The 22540-nt window shown below is 41.3% G+C and overlaps 1 protein-coding gene across 1 annotated transcript in view; it reads left to right on the forward strand.

The window, feature by feature from the left end:
- Nucleotides 1–378: 378 nt before the first annotated feature.
- The window catches only part of DOPEY2 (dopey family member 2), a 92053-nt gene continuing 69891 nt past the window's right edge, over nucleotides 379–22540 (forward strand). Inside the window, exons 1-5 of the mRNA XM_015422388.1 lie at nucleotides 379–452; nucleotides 3909–4071; nucleotides 18470–18651; nucleotides 18785–18955; nucleotides 21453–21642. Coding sequence (XP_015277874.1) covers nucleotides 3934–4071; nucleotides 18470–18651; nucleotides 18785–18955; nucleotides 21453–21642 — 681 coding nt within the window. The 5' untranslated portion in view covers nucleotides 379–452; nucleotides 3909–3933. The remainder of the gene's footprint in view (nucleotides 453–3908; nucleotides 4072–18469; nucleotides 18652–18784; nucleotides 18956–21452; nucleotides 21643–22540) is intronic.

The following is a 22540-nucleotide window of genomic DNA, read 5'->3' on the forward strand; positions in this document are numbered from 1 at the left end:
TGCTTCGGCCAGCAGATGGAAGTAGAGATACGTCCCCACACCCGAGTCTCTGGAATGTACCATCTTTAATGCACATGGGGAAGCATTTTCTTTGTCTCCGAGCAGATCAACGATCATAAAAGGGTTGGGGCTGGAAAACTTTGGGGAGAGACCATATTGTCTTGTCCATATTCTTTTGCTTTTCCAACTGTCGACACACTCCTCAGTGGTACCGGCCCAATCTGAAAGGCAGAAGAAGTGCCGCACCGTCTCCGGGCCTGGTCGCCATAGCGACGGGGCGTTCCATTCTCCGCTCTCTGGCCTGCTCCCTCCCGCCTAGTCCCCTGCTTCCGCCCCACCCCTCACCTCTGTTCGGTACACGTCGCCGCTGCGGGAGCAACAGAGGCGAGGATAGCTGAGGCATTGCCGTCCGAATCAGCGGGACATTTCGTCTGTACCTTCTTCTTCAGATGGTGAGTAGGGGAGAAGCTGTTGCAGCACTGAGAAAGTCTACTCGGCAAAACAGTGTCTCCAACTTGTTTATATCCTCCCTTGTCTCTTCCTGGGTGGTGGTACAGAGGGGCTGTGACGGGGTTTGCGAAGGGGAGCCCCCTTCCTCGTTAATGAGGCTAGTGTTAGCACTGTCTACTGGGCTTAAGCTTCTTCTTCCCTTCTGATGTATTCAAACTGGAGGAGCAACCTCCCCACACCTTCCTCCTCCATTTATTATGCATGCGGTATCTTGCCCGTTATCCCAAATTGCACCTGTGGCGGCAAGAGGGTGGGCGGGGGAGGTACTGCCTCCCCCGCTCCCTGTCTGTGTATTTTGTGCGTGTTTTTCACAGTTTTTGGGATTCTCCAGGTCTCCCCGGGGGCTGCTGGTGTTAGACCAGCTGTTATGTTGACACTGCTGTTTCCCAGCTGTTGGGGTGGTGTTTGCCACGGAGGGGCAGGAGCCTGTCAGAAGCAAAGAAGGGAGAGGTCAGGAGGCTGTTCCTGCCTAATCAGTACGCTGTTTCTCTTATTCACACACGGACACCAGGGCACGCCTGTATAGCGCAGCTGAATTTGAGGCAGCCGTGCTTAGGTGAACCGAGGAAACGGCTGTTTTCGAACTCTAGAACTGGTTTGTCTTCTGCAGGGCAATGCATCACTGCCGCGGACTGCAGTGAGGGGGGGGGGGGTTGTCGTGTTGAAACTCATCAGGGTTCTTATAGCACCTTAAAAAGGCAAACAAGTTTTGACTGTTGTAATTTAAAAACAAATATTGGCTACCTTTTTAAAATGCATTTTGTTTTATTATGCTTGTGTTTTATTTTTTTCCTTTGTATTTATTCCCTTGTGCTTCTCAATTAGGTGCCACAATTAGGTAACAGACCCTAAGAGCACCATACATCTAGTGGGCTGTGTGTTGGTCTGTCCCTTTTAAAACGGTTGTAGTAGGGCAAAGTAGATTTTGTTGCGTCAGTGTGACCAAGGTGTTTGGCTTGAATGTTGGTGGTGCACAGGTTCAAATATCCACTTAGCTCTGAAGCCTATCTGGTGGCCACAGCTAACTCACCACACAGCCTAGTACCATATGGGACTGAGAATTCAGTAAATAAGGAGTGCAAAACTGTTTAGAAATGTATAATACAAATTTCAGAGCAGACTCTTACAATGGGACTGCTGCATAGCAAGACAGGTATCCAGAGAGCTGCCTTAAAAGTAGCCAAGGGCTTGGAACTGCCCCAGTAGGTATTTTTGTCTTTTCCAACAGCAAATTTCCAAGCTACATTGCAATCTGCTTTTGAGAATGCTCTTCATTTTAAGGGCTTTTCTTAAAGTGGTTGCTGTTTATTAATTTACTTACTTTGTTTATACCCATCTTTTTTTCCTAATGGGGCCCAAAGTGGCTCCTATCATTCTCCTCGCCTCCATTTTATCCTCACAACAACCCTATGAGGTAAGTTAGACTGAGTGGGTGACTGGCAAGGTCACCCAGGGCATATCCACAGCAGAGTGGAGATTTGAACCTGGGTCTCTAACCACTACACAACCCTGGCTCTTCAACTATTACTTAAGAAATGAAAGTCAAGGGCCCTGTTGGGCATGCATAATTTGTCTTGGCTTAGATACTGATTGTAGTCTTTGAGGCTGCACTCTGGGCACCCTTTGTTTGACCTTAAGCCATTTAATTGTTATCAGCTTCATTGATCAAAATATGTAATGTACTTTATATGTTCTGTAGGCCACTTAATAGATTAGTACTTTGAGCAAGTCAGTTTGGAATAATAACTGACTTTTCCCTGGTCTTACCAATGTATTTTAATGTATGCTGAGGCTATTAGTAAATTACAGTTATACAAATCACTGCTTAAAATATTATCTCTAAACTCAGTAAACAATAGGCCTACATTAAAATCAAGACAAATGATTCAGACAAGGTCTGTAAGACTACAGTTCCTGCCACCACTCAGAGTATTAAGGTGTTTGACAAAAGCCCCATGTTTTTTCCTCCTGGGATAGGTATTTCTGTATTTTTGGCTAAAATTGTGGAGGCGTCAATTACTGCTCATTTGAATTCCTCTACTAAACAGTTTGTTACTGTGTAAACACAGGAAAGCAACTCCTCCTGTTTACATTTGGTTGTGCTTTTGTTAAGAGTTAATAATTAATTTGGTTGCTAAAACCTGACAAAAATGTTTAGCATTTGCTTCCATGTGGCCTTATGAATCCAGTTCACTTCAGCTTCATGGCAGTTAGGTGGCTGAGGCTACAACCCTAAACATGTTTACTAGATCCAGGTGGACAGCCATGTTGATTTGAAGCAGTAGAACAAATTTTGAGTTCAGTGGCACCTTTAAGCCCAACAAAAGTGCAGGCACACTTCCTCAGATAATATGTTTACTAGAGACATTAAAAATATTTTTATCCACACACATGTAGTACTGCAGTTCTGCAACTCATGTTTTATATACAGAAACAAAATAGGAAACCACAGCACACACATTAATGTTGCGTCTTACTGTCTACAACTAATCTGTAGTGATGGAACAATATCCGTATAAACATCTGGTTAGCCTGTCATTAGTGCCTAAGGTCAGAAACTTTCGCTATTAAATGGGGGAAAGGGTTTTGCTTTTATTTCATTAGACTGGATGAAAATACTTAAGAGAATTATCTTTCATATGAACACAGTTTACAAAACTATTAGCTAATGACCTCATCACTTCAGTTGCTTAACTTCAGCCACACACACCCATCTCACTGTTCTAATTTAATTCACTAAAATTTATGCCATTTAATATTGAAGGTTTCTGACCTTAGGTGCTAATGACAGGCTTACCAAATATTTATATGGATGTCGTTCCATTGCTACTGTTTGGGTTTAGACAGTAAGATGCAGTATAATTTGTGTGGTGTAGCTGCCTGTTTTGTTTCTGTATATAAAGTATGACATATCTTGTTGTAAACTTGTAATAGTACAACTCTGCATATGTGTAGAGGAAAATATATTTCTTTAATGTCAGTACACAGTTTATACATTTTTAGGCTTTAGTCATTACTTAGCTGGAAAACTAACGTTTATGCAGGAAAGTAAAGCATTTTAGCTTAAGCGAACAATACTTCTATCTTTGAGCATTTTCAGTAAAATAATTTATGAATGAACCTGATAACTTCAAGGTTCTCCATAGAACAATGGATGAGTCTTGCAAACCAAAGCATTGTTTGGACTGAGCTACAGCTTCGAAGCTGTGTTGTTCCAGCTTCTTTGTGAAGCTAACTTCTTTCAGTGTGATATATAAAGTGTTAATATTTCTAAATATTGACTCTACATTTATTGTCTCTCATTAGGAATATTTGCGCGTATACTTGGCAAAGAATGAGTTCAGTATATCAAAGGCCATTGTGTTTTGTTTCACTGTTTGTTTTTTTTAACTTACCAGACAGCTTTGGCTATGAAAATCTAAAATGGATCCTGAAGAGCAGGAGCTGCTTGGTGATTATAGATACAGAAATTATTCCTCAGCAATTGACAAAGCTTTGAGGAACTTTGAATCTTCAAGTGAGTGGGCAGATCTTATATCATCTCTTGGAAAACTCAACAAGGTAAATACCTCATTTTTTAACATAACCTTATGGAAAGTTGCTTATGGTTGGATACAGTCTAAGTTTGTATTAGCAAAATGGAATATTCCTGCCTTCCCTTGTCATTGCAGTCCACAAATGTCCACAAAATGCCTCTTCTAGTAGATGGGGGAGCCTGAGGGAGGTCTGAAGCAAGAAAGGGGAATAGGTGCCAATTGCCAATATATTCTGTATCCAACCCTTAGAAAGCAAGCTTTCATACAGTACTAAAATCTACTACAGTCTTAAGCATTACATATCATTTACTCTATAAGGATGTTGGTGAGCAAATTCTGAATGGTATCATAATACAAAACAGGCAACTTTAAAACAAAATAGTCTGGTAGGATTCAATGTGCATCTTTGAATAGACATGTTGTTGTTCAGTCACACAGTTGAGTCTGACTCTTCGCGACCCCAGGGACCACATCACGCCAGGCCCTCCTGTCTTCCATCGTGCGCCGGAGTTTGCTTAATTTCATGTTCATTTCCTTGATAACACTGTCTAACCATCTCATCCTTTGCTGTCCCCTTCTTCTTTGACCTTCAATCTTTCCCAGCATCAGGGTCTTCTCCAGTGAGTGCTCCCTTCTCATTTGGTGGTAAAAGTATTTGAGCTTCAGCTTCAGTATCTGGCCTTCCAGGGAACAGTCAGGGCTGATTTCTTTTAGGATTGACTGATTTGATCTTCTTGCAGTCCAGGGGACTCTCAAGAGTCTTCTCCAGCACTATAATTCAAAAGAATCTATTCTTCGGTGCTCAGCTTTCCTTATAATCCAACTCTTGCAGCCATACAGTACTACTGGGAATACCATTGCTTTGACCATACGGACTTTTGTTGGCAGGGTGATGTCTCTACTTTTTATTATGCTGTCAAGGTTTGCCATTGCTTTCCTCCCAAGGAGCAGGTGTCTTTTAATTTCATGGCTGCAGTCACCATCTGTAGTGATCTTGGATCCTAGGAACGTGAAGTCTGTCACAGCTTCCACGACTTCTTCTTCTATTTGCCAAGGAGTGATGGGTCCGGATGCCATGATCTTAGTTTTTTTGATGTTGAGTTTCAAGACAACTTTTGCGCTCTCCTCTTTTACCCTGAGCAAGAGGCTCTTTAGGTCCTCTTCACTTTCTGCCAATAGAGTGGTATCGTCTGCATATCTGAGGTTGTTGATGTTTTTCCCAGCAATCTTAATTCCGGCTTCTGAATCATCCAGGCTGGCATTTTGTATGATTTTATTTATTTATTAGACTTTTACCCCGCCCTCCCGCCGAAGCGGCTCATGTACTCTGCATATAAATTAAATAAGTAAGAGGACAATATACATTGTATATTGTACTCCTTTTTGTATGCTAAACCAATCAGTTGTTCCATATCCAGTTCTAACTGTCGCTTCTTGACCCTTATATAGGTTTCTCAAGAGACATGTGAGGTGGTCTGGTACTCCCATCTCTTTAAGGACTTGCCATAGTTTGTTGTGATCTCCACAATCAAAGGCTTTAGTGTAGTCAATGAAGCGACAGTAGATGTTTTTCTGGTACGCTCTTGCTTTCTTCATAATCCAGCGAATGTTGGCAATTTGATCTCTAGCTCCTCTACCTCTTCAAAACCTAGCTTGTACTTCTGGCAGTTCTCTATCCATGTACTGCTGAAGCCTACCTTGTAGGATCTTGAGCATGAACTTGCTAGCGTGTGAAATGAGTGCAATTGTGCGATAGTTTGAACATTCCTTGGCATTGCCCTTCTTTGGGATTGGAATGTAAACTGACCTTTTCCAATCCTGTGGCCACCGTTGCGTTTTCCAAATTTGCTGGTGAATTGAGTGCAGCATTTTAACAGCATCATCTTCTAAGACTTTGAATAGCTCAGCTGGGATACCATCACCTCCACTAGCTTTTTTGTTAGTAATGCTTTCTAAGGCCCATTTGACTTCGGATTCCAGGATGTCTGGCTCAAGGTCACTGATTACGCGGTCATGGTTGTCAAGGTCATTGAGGTCCTTCTTGTATAGTTCTTCTGTTTATTCTTGAATAGAAATGCTTCCTAGTAAACATGCTCAAAATACTTAATATTTTACAGTGGATCTTCTGAATAACTACTAAGGATTTTAAAGCCAGCATTGAAAAATTATTTTATTTTATCCAAAGGAAAATTTAAAAATTAAAGTAATATGTTTATCCTCATTTTAAATTAATAATTCTTAGTAGTATCTTAGTATCTTGTAGGCGCAGCAAGTCATTGATCTTTCAGGGAGCACAACACCCATTCTTATGCCCTGTGTTACATTAACTTCCTAAATTTAGCTCAATTTGGAGATGTGGAACTGGAAAGTGCAACACATGACTGGCAACGGAAAGCTTTCATGTTACTTGAAATGATAGTTACAACTTTACCTCTTTGTATGCAATAGGCTTGAACTGTTTGAAAGCAATTTTTAATCAAAATGTCATAGTTGTGGAATGTGTTCTCCAGACATTCATTTCCCCCCTTATTTTAGTAAATTACACAATGCCATCATGCAGAGGTAGTAGCAAACCATGATTTATACTGTGTGAATGAGCCTGGGGGGACTCCTTGGACATGCACTTTTCCCCTTCCTTCTGTCCTTGTTTGCAGCCAAAGAATGAATTATGTCCACTACTGTGACAGTGTAGTATGTCACTTTTAGTCTGAACTATGAAATATAGTTTACTCTTTTACTAGTTCATATGTGATAACAAAGCATGGCTTGCTATGAAATTGGAAGATTTTATTTAGATTTGCTATGGGGGGGCGGGGACCATAACAGAGCTTGCTGTTTATCTCCATCCCATCCCGAGAGATGTGGGTGCAAGGGCATCTTTTTCTTCCACTTCTTTGCAAGTAGAGTGCAACACCATACCAGAAACTGCATTAATATCTGAGCTCCTGGCAGAAGAGACATTGGTCTGGCTTTTGTGATAGACACCTGGTTGGAAGAAAATGATGAGGTGTATCTGTCTCAATATGACTACTCTAGACCCATTTCAGTCTGGCTTCAAGCTGCGTATGGGATGGAAACAGAACTTATGTCCCATGTAATTAATCTCTCTCCAAATGTAGATGAGGACTGTACTACTTTGTTGCTCTTACTGGATTTATCACCAACCTTAGACAGTGTGCATATTGTCTTGTTGGGATGTTTGGTGACAGAAAGTATGTGCTTTGGATCGATTTCATATTAGTTTGTTATAGGCTGGACTCAGGTTGCTATTGAAGACCAGCTATCATCAGTATGGGACTTGCTTTGTGGGGTTCTCCAAGGCTCAGTCCTCCTGTTCCCCATGCTTTTGAAGTGTGCTGTCATCAATATGCTCATGACATCCACCTTAATAAGTCAAAGTCAAATATCTTTAATGGCATAGCAGTAAGATACATAGATGTACAATAACATGGCATGGATATATAAGACATTATAAGCAATATGAATCCTTTACTAGAATAGATCTATCTTTGACTACTTCGGCAAGAAACGTGGCCACTATTGCTGTAATATTAGGATTAGCATCCTTTAGTAGATTTTGAATATTTTTTCCCTATTAGAACTATAATTAGGAGGAAATAAAGATGACAACAATTCTTTGCGTACATCCACCTTAAAATTTATTCATATTGCCCAGTAATGCTGTAGAGGTCCTGAACCTGTGCTTTACTGCTTTGGTTAAATGGCAAAGGGTGAAAAAAATGCAACTAAATCCTAGTAAGACAGAGGTAGTGTTAGTTGGGAAGGCTGAGGTCTTGAAGGATACCGTGCTTCCCACTTTTGATGGGATCCAGCTGACACCTCCGACTCAGTTAAGAGCTTACAGGAGTTATATGGGATCCAGCACTATTGGTGGAGAAGCAAGACAATGCTGCTGTTAAAAGCATTCTTCCAGCTTCATTTAGCCCATAAGATGACCTCGTACCTTGGTTCAGCTGATATGACCAGATGGATCCATGCTTGGTTACCTTGAAGCTAGACTGTTGTAATGCCCTCTATATGGGTCTGCCCTTAAAATCAACTTGGAAACTCCAGTTGGTATAGAATGCTGCAGCCTGGCTACCATCTGGCATTAGGCAGAATGTGCATGTCACACCCATTCTGCAATCACTCCATTGCTTACTAATCAGTTACTGGATTTAGTTCAAGGTTCTGGTTATCAGTTCAGTCTATTGTTATGGTCCTTAGACCAGTCATAGGTTCTGGTTATCACCTACAGAGCCCTTCATGGCCTTGGATCCACATAACTTCAGGACTGCCTATCCTGCTAACTATCCCACAACAGCTTCACTTGTCAAAGTCTTCTAAAGGTGCCACCCTGCAAATGGTTAACATTAGCAATTGCCTGTTTACACACGTTCTGTGTGGTGGCTTGTGCTTTGTGGAATGTGCAAAATAGAACAACTCAGGAGGTCACTTTGATAAGGAATAGTACTGTAGTCTATTGCAATTTTATTTCACTGCTTTGTCTTCTACCTTTGTAATCCACTTTTTGCATTGTGGTATGTCATGCCTTAAGCACTTCTACTGAGTGCAGAAAAATCTATCCCTGCTCTGGAATTTAATCGAATGTAGCTGCCTTCTTACCTCTGAACTATAGATGCTAAGTCTATTCTGAGATGTACCTCCTGAAATACACAGCAGTGTAATAGATCTGGGAATCAAATTGGCAAAATCCAGCCTTCTTTACTGACATCAGCCCATCTGCTGCATGTTCTCTAATTCTCTTAATCTTCTTAGTGTGTTGTCAGACCCAGCACTCTTGTCACCCTTCATTTCAGTTTTGTCCTTCAGTATCTTGGAAGAAATCATTGCGTTTTGCACACATGCGTACTTCCTACAAGAATTGCTGGCAAGGGGTTGTATTTACATTTATATTACTAAATGCCGAATCTGTGCTATTGTGCTGTCCCCCCTGCTCTCTTCCCCCCTTTTTTAACAAATTAGATCCAGGTTTTCTAGAAAAGCACAGGTGAGGGAGGGCCTTTTGAAATGGGACTGTGAATTAGCCAGCTTTAATTTCTTCCGAAAAACTTACTACACAAAATTAACAAGTTCTGGTGAATGGGTGTTCCTGAGTGCTGGCACAAATTCATGTTTTTACATGTTTTTTTCCAGTAATGATGGAGGAAAGTTAGGATTTTGGCCAGGAGTAGAGAACTGAAAAACGTTGGACCAGGCTGATTAGTTAGTTTATTTATTATGCCATTTCTATTCCACTTTTCTACCCAAGGGGACTCAAAGCAGTTTACAGAAATTTCCAGATTAAACAATATATAGTCCATGCTTATCCTAGGTGTCTATGGACTGGTTGTCATAGGTTTGTACCTCTGACCACACCCAGACGTTCGTTACCTGCAGACAGGAAGAAGACAGACACTTCACTAGATGTTATAGCTGGTGAGGTGTTCCCCAACACTCCCTCTGCTCCTCTGTTTAATACAAAGCTTGTAGTTTAAATAAATTAAACATGACAAGTTCCAGGATTCACTCTGGTCTGCATGCCCTCCTTTCATGAATATCTGCAGAAGATGGCACAAAAAAGCCCTTAGTGGAGTTTAATACAGGGAGAAAAAGGCTTTATTCATTTTTACGTTCTTGTTTAAAAATTATTCCCTGCTTTTAACTATATTTGAAGCCGCTTCCAGCAAATAATCAGTACAAAACAATTAAAAATTAAAATTGCATTGGATAACTCCAAAACCACAAAAAAAAACCTGGAAGCATGCATTGGTAACAAAGTTGGTGTAATCCAAGTCCATATAACATCAGAAATGTAAAAAGTATCTGATGCTTTGTGAATATAAATTTGTCATTTATACTGGTGGGAAGACAGCTTCTGTTAGATCTGTGGTTGTGGGTATGCCAAACATCACCTGAGGTGTGAGTGGAGTTTGCTTGGAATAGATAGGGTTGCACCTAGGCCCTGCTTGTTTGCAGTAAGGTCTGATGCAGCCATGCTATAGATATAAAACAAAGGTGTTTTAGACAAGTAAAGATAACAGTACTAGAGTAAATTCAGTCAGCTGATTGAAAACGAAGCTGTCTTAAATTATCTACACATAATGTGATAAAACAATTTGTTACTATTTTATATTTAGGTACATATGCTCTGATAAATTTAAATACAGGTTGGTTATTGAATATATTTGCTATTATTTAAGCAACAAAATTAAATGTAAGAGAGAAACACTCATTTACATTTTAGGTTTTAAAACTTCTGTTCTTTTCAGTTTAATATGAATTACCGATTTTGGAGTTAATATACTTGAATCACACAAAATTAAATAGAAAAGAGTAAGAGTCCAGTAGCTTTTTAAAAACTAACACAATTTGTGGTAGGGTGTGAGTTGCTGCTCACTTCTTCAGATAGCTTTATTTGAAGCTTTATCTCACTTTATCAGAAGAAGTGAGCAATGACTCACCAAAGCTCATACCCTACCAAAAAAATTGTTTGCCTTTAAGGTGCTTCTGGACTCTTACTCTTTTTCTACTGCTACAGACAGACTGATACGGCTACCCATCTTGACAAAATTAATAATTGGAATATTAGTCTTTTATGAGTATTATGGGCATTCCATGGTTCAATCAAACTGTGAACTGTATTGCTTATTGCTTATTTTGTTAAACACATTGCTTATTTTGTCACATTTGGGTGCTGTTTTTCTTCCAGGGAAATCAAGGTGGTGTGCATGGTGACCCACACATGCTTAGCACCAGCAAGATTCCAGTTAATCTGGCTTCAGGCCATAGTGTGGGACCACAGAATGATTTGACTGAATGTTGTGTTGAACAGCATTTTGGTTGCATATGCAAATCTGCTTATTCAACCGATACTGTTGTTGTGAGTAATCACTGTCAGTATTTAGTACTTCAGTATTTATAGAACCTTCAGAAGACTGTTTTGGTTTGTGTAGAGCTAAATTAATGGGGAAAGGTTGCGCAAGGCTATTGCTGATACAAAGTAGTGGCCACTTTTTATCTGAAACATGTATATTTCTCAGGTTTCTAGGAATGGGGACAGGAACTCTCCACTTGGGACAAAGGGGATGGAATCTTTCCCCCAATTTCAAAGGGTGGGAGTTCATAGAGTCACAGCCCAGTCATCTTACTTCCAGGTTGCTTCAGAATGCTGACCATAACATTCAGTGATTAGTTGCCTGGATCTAGTAGCTCAGTCCCAGGAGCTTCACTTGACTGATTGTGGAGGGACAGTCATAGTTACTTCTGGTATAAAACTGAACTGTTTTCACTCATTTCCAATGCAGAGGTTCACCATAGAGACATAGAAATGAGTTTGACACTCTTCATACATGGACAATAATAGCCAATGGCACTTTTCAACTGAATACTGGAAGTTCAGGTTTTGTGTGATGGTAGGCTTTTTTATTTCTTTGAACAGCTCTGAAAGTTTTTCCAGGCCTTCCCACCCCATTCAATTGATTTCTGGGTAGAAGTTATTAAAGAATAACAAGCTTTTTTACGTTTAGTACAAATTGCATTTCAGTCAAAGGGTGAGAGTGATTAGAACTTGGGTCAGGACTTCTTTCAGGTGTGGCTCTATAGCAGGGGTGGCCAAACTGTGGCTCGGGAGCCACATGTGGCTCTTTCACACATATTGTGTGGCTCCTGGCAGGATGGCAGAGGAAGCTACATATCATTAGCAAACAAATATCTTTGGACAAATATCATTATCAATATCTGCTTTTACCACTTTTTAAAATTATTTTTGGCAGCAATGTTCCCTCTAAGCTGTAGAATCTTGTGAGCAAAAATTCTGCTTTGTGAGCAACTGGAATAAAAGTTGTGAGCAAGCGATTTGGCTACTGCATAAATCAGTTTGCTCTGGAGCCATCCTCCCTGAGCTGAGACAAAAATCTGTGAGCCGGAGGTGAAAAAACTGTGAGCTAACTCACACTAACTCAACTTAGAAGGAACACTGTTTGGCAGTCTCATTTAATGTTAGTAAAAAGCAAATTTCCATGTTTCCCAGTAAAAAGTGTAGTGTTTGTTCATGTCTTGCAGGTCTCAAACATCTGATATTTATTCTGTGTGGCTCTTACGTTCAGCAAGTTTTGCCACCCCGCTCTATAGAATCATTTCCCTTCTGAAACCTAACCTTACAGTCCATGTACAGACATATAAATGTTTTCTTTAAAAGCAAATTTAAGTGCAGCTGATGTTGTTCTCACTGTTTTTTAGAACAGTAGAGGGCAGAGGCCTCCATGGGGCATGTGCAGCTTCCTTTGAAAGGAAGCAGACTGATAAATGGCAGGAAGAAGGGAGAGCCTGGGGGGTCCGTGAAAACTTTTAAAATCAAAATGGGTCTCCCTGCATTGCTTAAGCTTGAAAACTGCTGGCTAAACCATGTGTTTAATTTTGTATGCTTATGGCCAAAGATTTATCTGCTTCCAAGCTGAGAAGCAGTTACAACTGATGCAATACCTATGACTCAGACATATTGGTGGAAGTAAAGAGTAGGACATGCATTGTCATCAGAGAGTTCTGCGTTTTACTGTCAGAGTGAATACAATCCATGTGATTGCTTGAAATTATCTTCATTGATCTTTGCTGATCTAACCTGTGATTTTAGTACTAGGACCATATTTGGGAGTAGCGAACTATAAATAATGTCATATTGTTTAAAAAATTTCATGGGGGACAAGATAGTGATTGGGAGGGGTGAGTTGGAGCATGAGAAGAAGCTCCAGATACGTGGGGAGCAGGAAAGAGTAGGAAGTGAATGAGGGGATATAGTCTCTTTGCCCTGCAGTTCCTGTGTATCTGCTGTGATTCAAGCTTTAAGTTACACTCCTGTACACAACTGGGAGTTTCTTCAGTGGAAACATGTTGGGCTTCAAGATTTTTTATTGTATGCAACATAGGAGGGAAGGACGGATGTTGAAGAATTCCCTGCTTTAGAGTAACTGATATATATATTTAATCAGTTTTAGGTGAAATCACTTGGTTGCAATTGCAGTAGCTGGCTTGTACTACGTTGTGGGCTCTTCGTTTCTTGTTACACATTTGCTGTGTGTAATACAGTGAGGTGTATATGAAACTAGTTACTGTTTTGTGAGTTCTTTGTTTAGTGCTATTGTTAGCTTCGTGTTGATCCTCAGATACAGACCACTGACTACATAAAGGTATGTGGATACTTAAATCCAGAGACTGGAGCCGTGAACAGACAAGACAGATCTCTCTACAAACCTGAAAAATCCCCAGATTTGCAGAAAAATCTAAAATAAAAAAATTGGGTGGTTAATCCCCTCAAAATAGTAGAAGTAACTTCTGTAGCTTTAACAAAGAAATGCCCTCAGTGGCCACTGCTAGGCAACCACAACAGTATTACCAACCTTCTAGTCCTGGTTTCTGTCAGGAAAAGTCAGGGGGGAGGGAGCAGAGCCCTTTCCAGGGCTGTTTTGGCTTTTGAGGAAAGACTCATCAGGGCCAGGCCTGCCAGTAACTACCTGGTGAGTTGTTATCACCTGACTTGCTTGACTGCTTGCTACTGTTCAACAGTGCCACCACCCCACTGCCGCCAGTGTGGTGTAGTAGTTAGTTTCAGACTAGGATTTGGGAGACCCAGATTCAAATCCTCTCATGTAATGACCTTGTGGTAATCACACAAGTTCAGTCTAACCTCCTTCACTGGAGGTTATGATGAGAGGAGAATAATAAAGCTGCTTTTGGGCCCCATTTTGGAGAAAGGCAGAGCATAAATGAAATAAGTAAATGTAGCTGAAGATGGGGGCAGATAAAAGTTATGTAGGTGGAAGGGAAGCAGAAAAAAGAGAGGATATGGGGGTTTGTCAGGAGGATGGGAAGAGGAAATAATATGGAGAGGGGGGTACGGGGGAAATTGAAATTCCCCTGCAATTCCTTGCAAATTCCTCACATTACAACTGGATCCAGCCCAGCCTGGTAGTCAGAACTTTGCAGGGTTTGGTGTAGTGGTTAAGTGCACGGACTCTAATCTGGGAGAACCAGATTATTGCCCCACTCCTCCACTTGCAGCTGCTGGATGTCCTTGGGCAAGCCATAGTTCTGTCAGAGCTGTTCTTAAAAGTGCAGTTCTTGAAAGAGCTCTCTCAACCCCACCTTCCTCTCAGGGTGTCTGTTTTGGGGAGGGGAAGGGAAAGGAGGTTGTGAGCCACTTTGAGACGCCGAATGAAGGGCGTGGTATAAGTCCAAACTCCTTCTCTTCTTTTGCCAGGGAGAGGCTGCCAGGTAGAGGGATGGAGGGAAGGCTGAAGGGGGGTAGCAGTTACAGGTAGGTTGGCTGGTGGATGGTAAGGAGAGAGAAAGCTGGAGCCAGGGAGAGGCTATGTTGGCTTCCATGGAAGGGAAACAGGGGGGAGGGGAAAGTAGTGCCCCTTGCAGTTTATTCTGGATCCCCTGCTTGTTTCCTTTCAGTTAAGGTGAAAACACACAATGGATATCTGTCAGGGCCAAACTATGTATTACATGTGCATGACACAATCTCCTGATAGGCATGGCATTTTAAACAACAAGCCTGTCACAGAGGCTACAAGTTAAGTGGTGGAACAGTAGAAATAGGGATGACCCTTTGGCTGTTTTTCTGCTCAGTACACCCTTCTTTCAGAGAAGAAAGGGTAGCACCCACATCCCAATTGTTTTTCTGCTCATCTCACAAACTCCTGCTAATGTTTTTCATTTTTTAAAAATGGGAGACTAGTAAACTCATCTGCTATGTGATACCTACTTTAGGCCTTCTTATCCATAGATGAAACTGAAGTTAAGAGGAATCAGTCTAGAGAACATGAATGGAAAACTTCAGAATACCAAGTCACCTTTTACTTTATTCCATTGAATGTACTTTGTTCAGAACATCTGTATTTGCCATACATAAATTTGGTGGGTTCCTTGCAAATTATCTGAAATTGTTATATGAGGCTATTATTATATCTGTGTCAAACAGAACAGCCACGTGGTACTCTCCTGTTTAAATGTGTGATTTTACCTTTTTTCTCAGTTTGATTGGAACAAGTTGCATGCCTTGGTTTCTTGTGTCTTATTCTGTGTAGCACATGCTGATTTTCAAGATGTTAAATGTGCTATTAATGTTAATAGTTATAATTTGTCTTAATTAAATCTGATGATGTAATTCAAAAATGTCCACAGAACAGTGGTGCTTGTGTGTAGTTCACAGTGTTGACATTGTAGCAGAATAGGCCCAGCCTAGCGTGTTGTGCTAATTGATGAGTTGAACAATGTATGCTCCTAACTTCTTTCTGTACTAGAACATTGGTCTCTGGGAAAAGAAGGCTGTGGTGAGACTACATTCTTGTATCATTGTTCCTCAAAATGTTTGCTCCAACTGAAATGTTCTACATTTAGTACAGTTTGTTGGTGACCAGGTTGACATTCATTGTTATAAATGCAGGAAGGACCTTTTCAGACTGGGTGTCCAAATCTCCACCCTTAGCACAATACTAAGGTCTCAGGTCGTTTTCAATGCAAATATCATACACTCTTGTATGCATTTAATAGCTAGTGTTAGCTCTACTGTTTGCTGCCTCTTTGTTTTCAAGATGTATGTTAAAACTAGAACACACATTCTTCTGAGAAGGGCTGGAAAAAAGTTCCTTGTTTTTCCCCCCAGGATTTAGCATAATTTTAATTTCTACAGAAATGAAAGTCTTGTCGTGTATTAGACCAACAAATTCGTTGTGGCATGCATTTTCATGACAAGCGGGGGGGGGGGGGTTATATCAAATGCTAGAGAAAATAGCACGGCTGAAAAGTTATTGTTAGTTCAAAATACATAAGGAGCTCTAAACTAATTTCTAACATATGCACAGATATTCTCTTTCTGATAAAACAGAGGTGCTATTCTGTCAATGTGAAGCTTTCATCAGATACAGAACTATTCATCTATGTGAGTTGATATAGGTATATGAAAACTGGATATAAGAGATGTAGGCTGATTGATCTATTAAAGAAGCTGCAATTGAACTGCTATAAGGCAGGAATATAGTTTATTATTGTTGTGTTTACATGTACATTCAACAATCTCTAGTGCATGAAGCTGGATTGAATTCTTTCCATCTTTATCTAACTCCAATTCACCATGACAGTTACATGCAGGAAGGTTAATGAATTAGAGTCTATTTCATACAAATTGTGATTAGATAACATCTGAATTCAGCCTTGAGATTAGGTCAAACAATGAAAGAGATTATTGTAGTATTAGGAGTAAGGCCCGTTGTGGGAAGAAATACAATGAGCTCTAGAAAGAGGCTCCAGACGAGTGTCCTGGCTGTAGCTGGTGGGGCAGCGGAGGGAAGGGGAAAATAGAGGGAGGTGAGCCATGTTTATTTTCTTCTGCTTAGCTATAAAACAGGGCTGTTTCAAGTCATTTTGCTGCCCCAAGTGGGTAGTATGGGAGGAGAGCTGCATGGTAACAGGTACGGTTCAGTCCACCCCGACTTATGTTGATTTGGGGCTATGCAGTGGCAGCTAAGGTTGAAAAGCATCTCCTCCTATGCCATGTTTTCTGCGTTCCAGGGAACTGGAAAGTGGTTCCATAGCCAGGTACACGGTTGGCAACTCTGGACTGGGAAATACCTGTAGATTTGAGGAGTAGAGCCTGGGGAGAGGAGGGTTTGGGGTGGAGAGGGACTTCAGCAGCAGGGTATAATGCCATGGAGTCCACTGCCCAAAGCAGCCATTTTCTCCAGAAGAACTGATCTTAGTCATCTGGAGATCAGTTGTAATAGCTGGGGATCTCCAGGTGCCGCCTGGAGGTTGGCAATACTTATGGGAGGGCCAGGTTTGTTGAAGGACTTCAGTGAGGTATACTGCCATGCAGCTCACCCTCCAAAGCAACCATTTTCTCCATGGGGACTGATACCTGTAGTCTGGAGATCAACTGTAATTCAGGGAGATGTCCAGGCCTTCCCTTTCCCCCCAACCCCCATTTAATAGTTTAACTGATAAACACTTCAACTGATTCCCTGATAATGCCCCATGGCCTCTTGGGACTCCCAGCTTGGGAGTTGTAGTTCTAATTCCCTTTGCTATGGTTGCGGTAAGGCCAGCTGAGAGCTACAGCTCCTAAGGTGCGATGCATCAAAAGTGGGGGGTGTAAGAATGGAGGAGCTGGTGGGATGGGTCAATAGCATGCCAAAGCAGCTTCCCCAGTGGCCAATGGGAGTGTAGATAAGTTGTCGCCAGTGCGGCTTGGCTTTTTTATATAGATAGATATTGCAGTGATCCATTTAGGGTTGTCAGCCTCCAGGTGGGACCTGGGGTTTTCTCAGAATTACAGGTCAGACTATAGAGATGTGTTCTCCTAGAGAAAATGGGTGCTTTGGAGGGTGGACTCTGAGGCATTGTACCCCACTGTGGTCCTTGTACTCCCGGCTCCATCCCCAGATCACCAGGAGTTTCCCAATCTGGATCTGGCAATGTTATGCTCCCCATCCCTTGCCAGGGGGACCTGGCAACCCTAGATCCACTTGAGTGTTTTGTTTGCACTTCTCTTCGTAAATATTTGTTAACTACTGTCCACCCTTAGTTTACACCATATTAGTGTATTAGTCCCATATACATTGCTGCATGGCATTCTCACCATAACAGACAGAACATGACCATCTGCCTTAAATTAGCTTTTATTTTCCTATGATGTTTTAATAAGAATAGTGTTTGCTGTAGAAGTTAGACTTTCATCAAACTGTGGGTGAGGGGAAGCAGATGTGTGTGACTTGTTCAATCTAGCTTGCAAAAGTAACCAACCAATGCCTCAAACTACTGGTGGTCTATAGTAGCTTAATTCATCAGGCGTAAAGCAAAAGAATATTGCCTAGGTACATATTTGAAAGTTAACTAAACCCATGATATCCTGTCTAAATTTGTAAAACAAAAATAACTTTGAAACTGTTGCTAAACTTGCCATTTGTAAATTGAACTAGCTCTCTAGTTATGTGCTTGTGTACAAGGGCTGCATAGCCACATTATTCTCCTGTTCATCCAGCTTTGTTGACACACGGGGGGACTGTTGAGTGTTGCACAGGCTTCAGCTGGAGCATCACAGCCATTTTCTGAGAATCAGTGTGACACCTTGTGTTTCATTTATTCTAAAGCAAGCATGTGGTGTTTGCAAGCTGCTAGTCTTTCAGCAAACCAGTTGTAGCACTAGGAGCAACAGCTGTTTAAGACTGCCGATCCTGTAATTAGTTTTTAAAAATGGGGGCAAGACTTAAAAAGTAGTTGTGTATGGGGTTATGATCATGGTCATGGTATATCCATGTCTTGAAAAGAGTAGCTTTATATCAGTTCTCCAAAATTCCATTAGGAATATTCTGCTAAGCACACGATTACAGTATACCCTTCCCTCAGCATTTTGCTTGTTTTTACAGGCTCTTCAAAGTAATTTGAAGTACTCCCTTTTACCAAGACGCTTGATTATCAGCAAGAGATTGTCCCAGTGTTTGCATCCAGCTTTACCTAGTGGGGTGCATTTAAAGGCACTAGAGACATATGAGATCATCTTTAAAATTATTGGGACCAAATGGCTTGCAAGGGACTTATTCCTATACAGGTAAGGATTTTTTTTTTCCTATTTAAAGAGACTAGATTGAAATTAAGCTTGATACAATTTATCTGCTTGGTGATAGTTTTTTTTCTTTTAAAAATTATATTTTCTCTGTTTCTTTCTCCCCTCCCCACCCCAGCTCAGGTTTGTTTCCCTTGTTGGCAAATGCAGCAATGTCAGTGAGACCAGTTCTTCTTGGTCTATATGAGAAATATTTCCTTCCCCTGCACAAGTCTCTTCTGCCAAGTCTTCAAGCCTTCATAACTGGACTTCTACCTGGATTGGAGGAAGGGTCAGAAATCTATGACAGGTTGGCATTATATACTTTTTTGGGGGAAATAAAATTACGTTTTAACACCTTTGTGTTTATTTGTGCAGTGCTCAAAGTCTTATAAATTACTTTTGTGTGATAGAACAGTGTAAGTAACTGAAATAGACACAAGAAGGGCAGGGGCATGTAGTTTTGGAGTTAGAATGTTCTTTCAGTATCTGGCAGCGTCCACAGAAATACCATTGGACTGCAGAATCATAAATGCAAGCAAGCCTGGGCTTCCACCTGCAAACAGGGAGGGATATATGTAAATGATTATTACTACTAGCACTTTATGATTACCTGATTGTTTTAAAATGTTTAAAATGTTTTTATGTGGATTTTATGGTACCTTGTACCTACTAATGTAAGCCACCCTGAACCTGTTCGCGGGGAGGGCGGGATACAAATGTAATAAATAAATAAATAATAAAAACATGCTGTAGTAGCAGGAGCCTCTGAAACAGCCAAGTCTTTTCCCAGTTGCAGTAGTAGAAGAAGAAGAGTTGGTTTTTATACCCCACTTTTCTCTGTCCTAAAGAGTCTCAATGAGGTTCACAATCGCCTTCTCTTCCTCTCCCCAGAATAGTCATCTTGTGAGGTAGGTGGGGCTGAGAGAGTCTTGAGAGAACTGTGATTGGCCAAAGGCCACCTAGCAGGCTTCACATGGAGGAGCAGGGAATGAAACATATGGAGGACTAGGGAATCAAATTCCCCACTCCTCCACATGAAGCTTGCTGGGTGACCTTCAGCCATGCTGGCTCTCAGTAATAGGAAGTAGGTCTCCAAGGTCTTGACAAGGTGTTTTTTTCCCTCAGTCTTGTTTAAATTGTTTTTCTGTAATCTTATGCTTGCAGAGGCATGTTGAAGTAATATTTGGCATTCATGTTGTCTCTTAAGGTTTTGCATCATGTATTTTTCCCTGGAATCCTTACAGCTGTATAGTTTTGTCATTCATAGTGCAGTTTCCCCCAAACCTGCTTTTGGACAGGAATGTGCATATTATCCATAATCCAATTCGCATTGACAGTTTTCATTTCCTCGGCCCCTTTTAGCCACCAGAGGACTATTTTTGGCTTTTTAAGAAAATTGAAAGTACTAAATAGGTAAGGCATTACAGCAGTCTATTGCCACGATCCACTAGCTCCTCTGCATTTTTACTTTTATTTTTTAAAAGTCAGCCCCTTTTTTTTAGCTTTCTCTTGTATCTCTGCAACCCAGTGTCTAGAGACCCTTGAAAGACAATAGAAGCTGGGATTTCAGAGGAACTGGTAGACCATGGCAATGTATTGTTGATACTATAGTGATCTAGCAATTGCCTTTTTAAAAAGAAAAATGCTCTCTGGCAGAATGGGAAATGGGAGAAGGGGGAATGGTGACCATCAGGCAAAGAAAGTGCAGTGTTAAATTGCTGGGTGGGTGTTCTGTCACTGATGTAGGGTTGCCAAGTCGGATCGGCGCTGGAGCGGGGGACTCCAGCGCCAGTCCGGGAGTGCAACCCCGTCACCCAGAAGTGACGCGACCACGCTGGGGACGGGGCCACGACCATCCGACGGAAAACCATAGAGTTTTCCCTCGGATGACCGTGGCCCCGCCCCCAACGTGCCCAACGCGATCGTGTCACCTCCGGGCGACGTACACGTCGCGTGCTTTGGGGGTGGGGTTCCCCCCGGGGCACGATCCGCCGCACGAGGGTAACGGGCCTCTGGGGCGGGGGTTTCCCCGCCCCCCCGGGGGGACTTGGCAAGCCTACGCTGATGTGAATGCCTGTATTTGCATCAGAAACAAGAGATACACTGCTTTTACATTTCTGTTCTCCATGTATCAGTCAACTCTGTCGGGAATTTGGGAAGTATGGCTTGATTCTTTGCTCTAAAGGTAAAGGTTCCCTTGCTCGAAAGCCAGTCGAATCCGACTCTAGGGTTGCGGTGCTCATCTCCGTTTCAAAGCCGAAAAGCCAGGGCTGTCCAAAGACGTTTTCGTGGTCATGTGGCTGGCATGACTAAACACCAAGGCTCACGGAACGCTGTTACCTTCCTACCAAAGTGGTACCTATTTATCTACTTGCAATTCCTTGCTTTCGAACTGCTAGGTTGGCAGGAGCTGGAACTAGAGACGGGAGCTCACTGATGTGATATTGCTCAGTTCTCACCTAACAGTTGTCCTGTGATTTATTAACTGATTGTCGTATTTCTGAGAAATTAACAGGATAACAACAGGAAAATTGTAGAATTAATTTTCTAGAAAATTAAAGTTAACTCTAATTCTGCATTCATATGGGAGCCAGCTCTTTTTGGTGAAGTGAAGAATGGTAGTACATTTAAAATGGTTGAATTACTTAACAGGTTTTTTAAAATTTCAGCATTAGTGGAATCTAACAGCATCAGATATATTTATATAAAATAATATATGTATGCAAGCATTTGATTTTTCATGTAGAATGTTTACTTATTAAGTTAGCTATAGAAAATTTTATATTTTTCTTCTTAATTAACAGAACAGATGCTTTACTTGTGAAGTTGTCTCTTCTAATTGGTAAAGAGGTGTTCTATTCAGCACTGTGGGGGAGTGTCCTAGTCAGCCCTTCCATAAGGCTGCCTGCATCCCTCTTTGTTGTTAGTCATATCAACAGAGAGTTGTCAGGAAAACATCAGAATTATATGCTTGGGACTGATGCTAAACTAACGGTAAGTTGTGGATGGGGTGTATAACAATGGATAATGCAGATTAATAGGTAAATTCTGGATTAATTTTGTTTTGAAATAATTATTTTTATTATTTTTCTGGTTTAATGCTGATCAACAGTTAAAGACTTACAGAGAGTGTGTGTGTTGAATAAATCCCGCTTCTCCCCACTCCTTGCTTTGAAAGAGAAAGGAAGCTTCAGCTTGTCAGTTTAGAAGATGGATTTGAAATGCTAAAAGATGTGCTCCAAATACAATTCTAATATCTTCCTTCCCCTGGCAGCTGCTTCAGAAGGGAAGGAAGAACTGTTTTTCCTTTTGCCCCTCAGGAACCACTGTAGGAGGGATTTGTTGATGTTTATATTGGGGTGAAGTAAATTAGCTATGGTTGCTTCCCTCAGCTAAAGCCTTTAACTCCCTACTCAGAGCTATTGCCTGGATATTTCCTAGTAGCAGAGGGAAATGTAGATGGAGCTGGCTTTTGTAAACAGTGGGTTCACTTTATCAATAGTGCTCAGGTGTTGTGTAGCTATCCCCAGCATGGCTTCAGAAAATGAGGGAGAACTTCAGAAAATGAGGGAGAACTTCAGAAAATGAGGGAGAACTTCACATATTAAAACATAGATGAAATGTTTATGTTACAATAATAAGAACAGAAATAATGGGTCAAGACCAGTGTTCCCTCTAAGCTGAGTTAGTGTGAGCTAGCTCACAGTTTTTTAGCCTCTGGCTCACACATTTTTGTCTTAGCTCAAGAAGGATGGCTCCAGAGTAAACTCATTTATGCAGCAGCCAATTTGCTCGTTCACGACTTTAAATGCCGGTAGCTCACAAAGTAGAATTTTTGCTCACAAGACGCCACATCTTAGAGGGAGCATTGGTCAAGACCACAGGTCCTGTA

This window comes from Gekko japonicus, unplaced genomic scaffold, assembly GCF_001447785.1.
Source record: "Gekko japonicus isolate JY-2015 unplaced genomic scaffold, Gekko_japonicus_V1.1 scaffold1070, whole genome shotgun sequence".
Lineage (NCBI taxonomy): Eukaryota > Metazoa > Chordata > Lepidosauria > Squamata > Gekkonidae > Gekko > Gekko japonicus.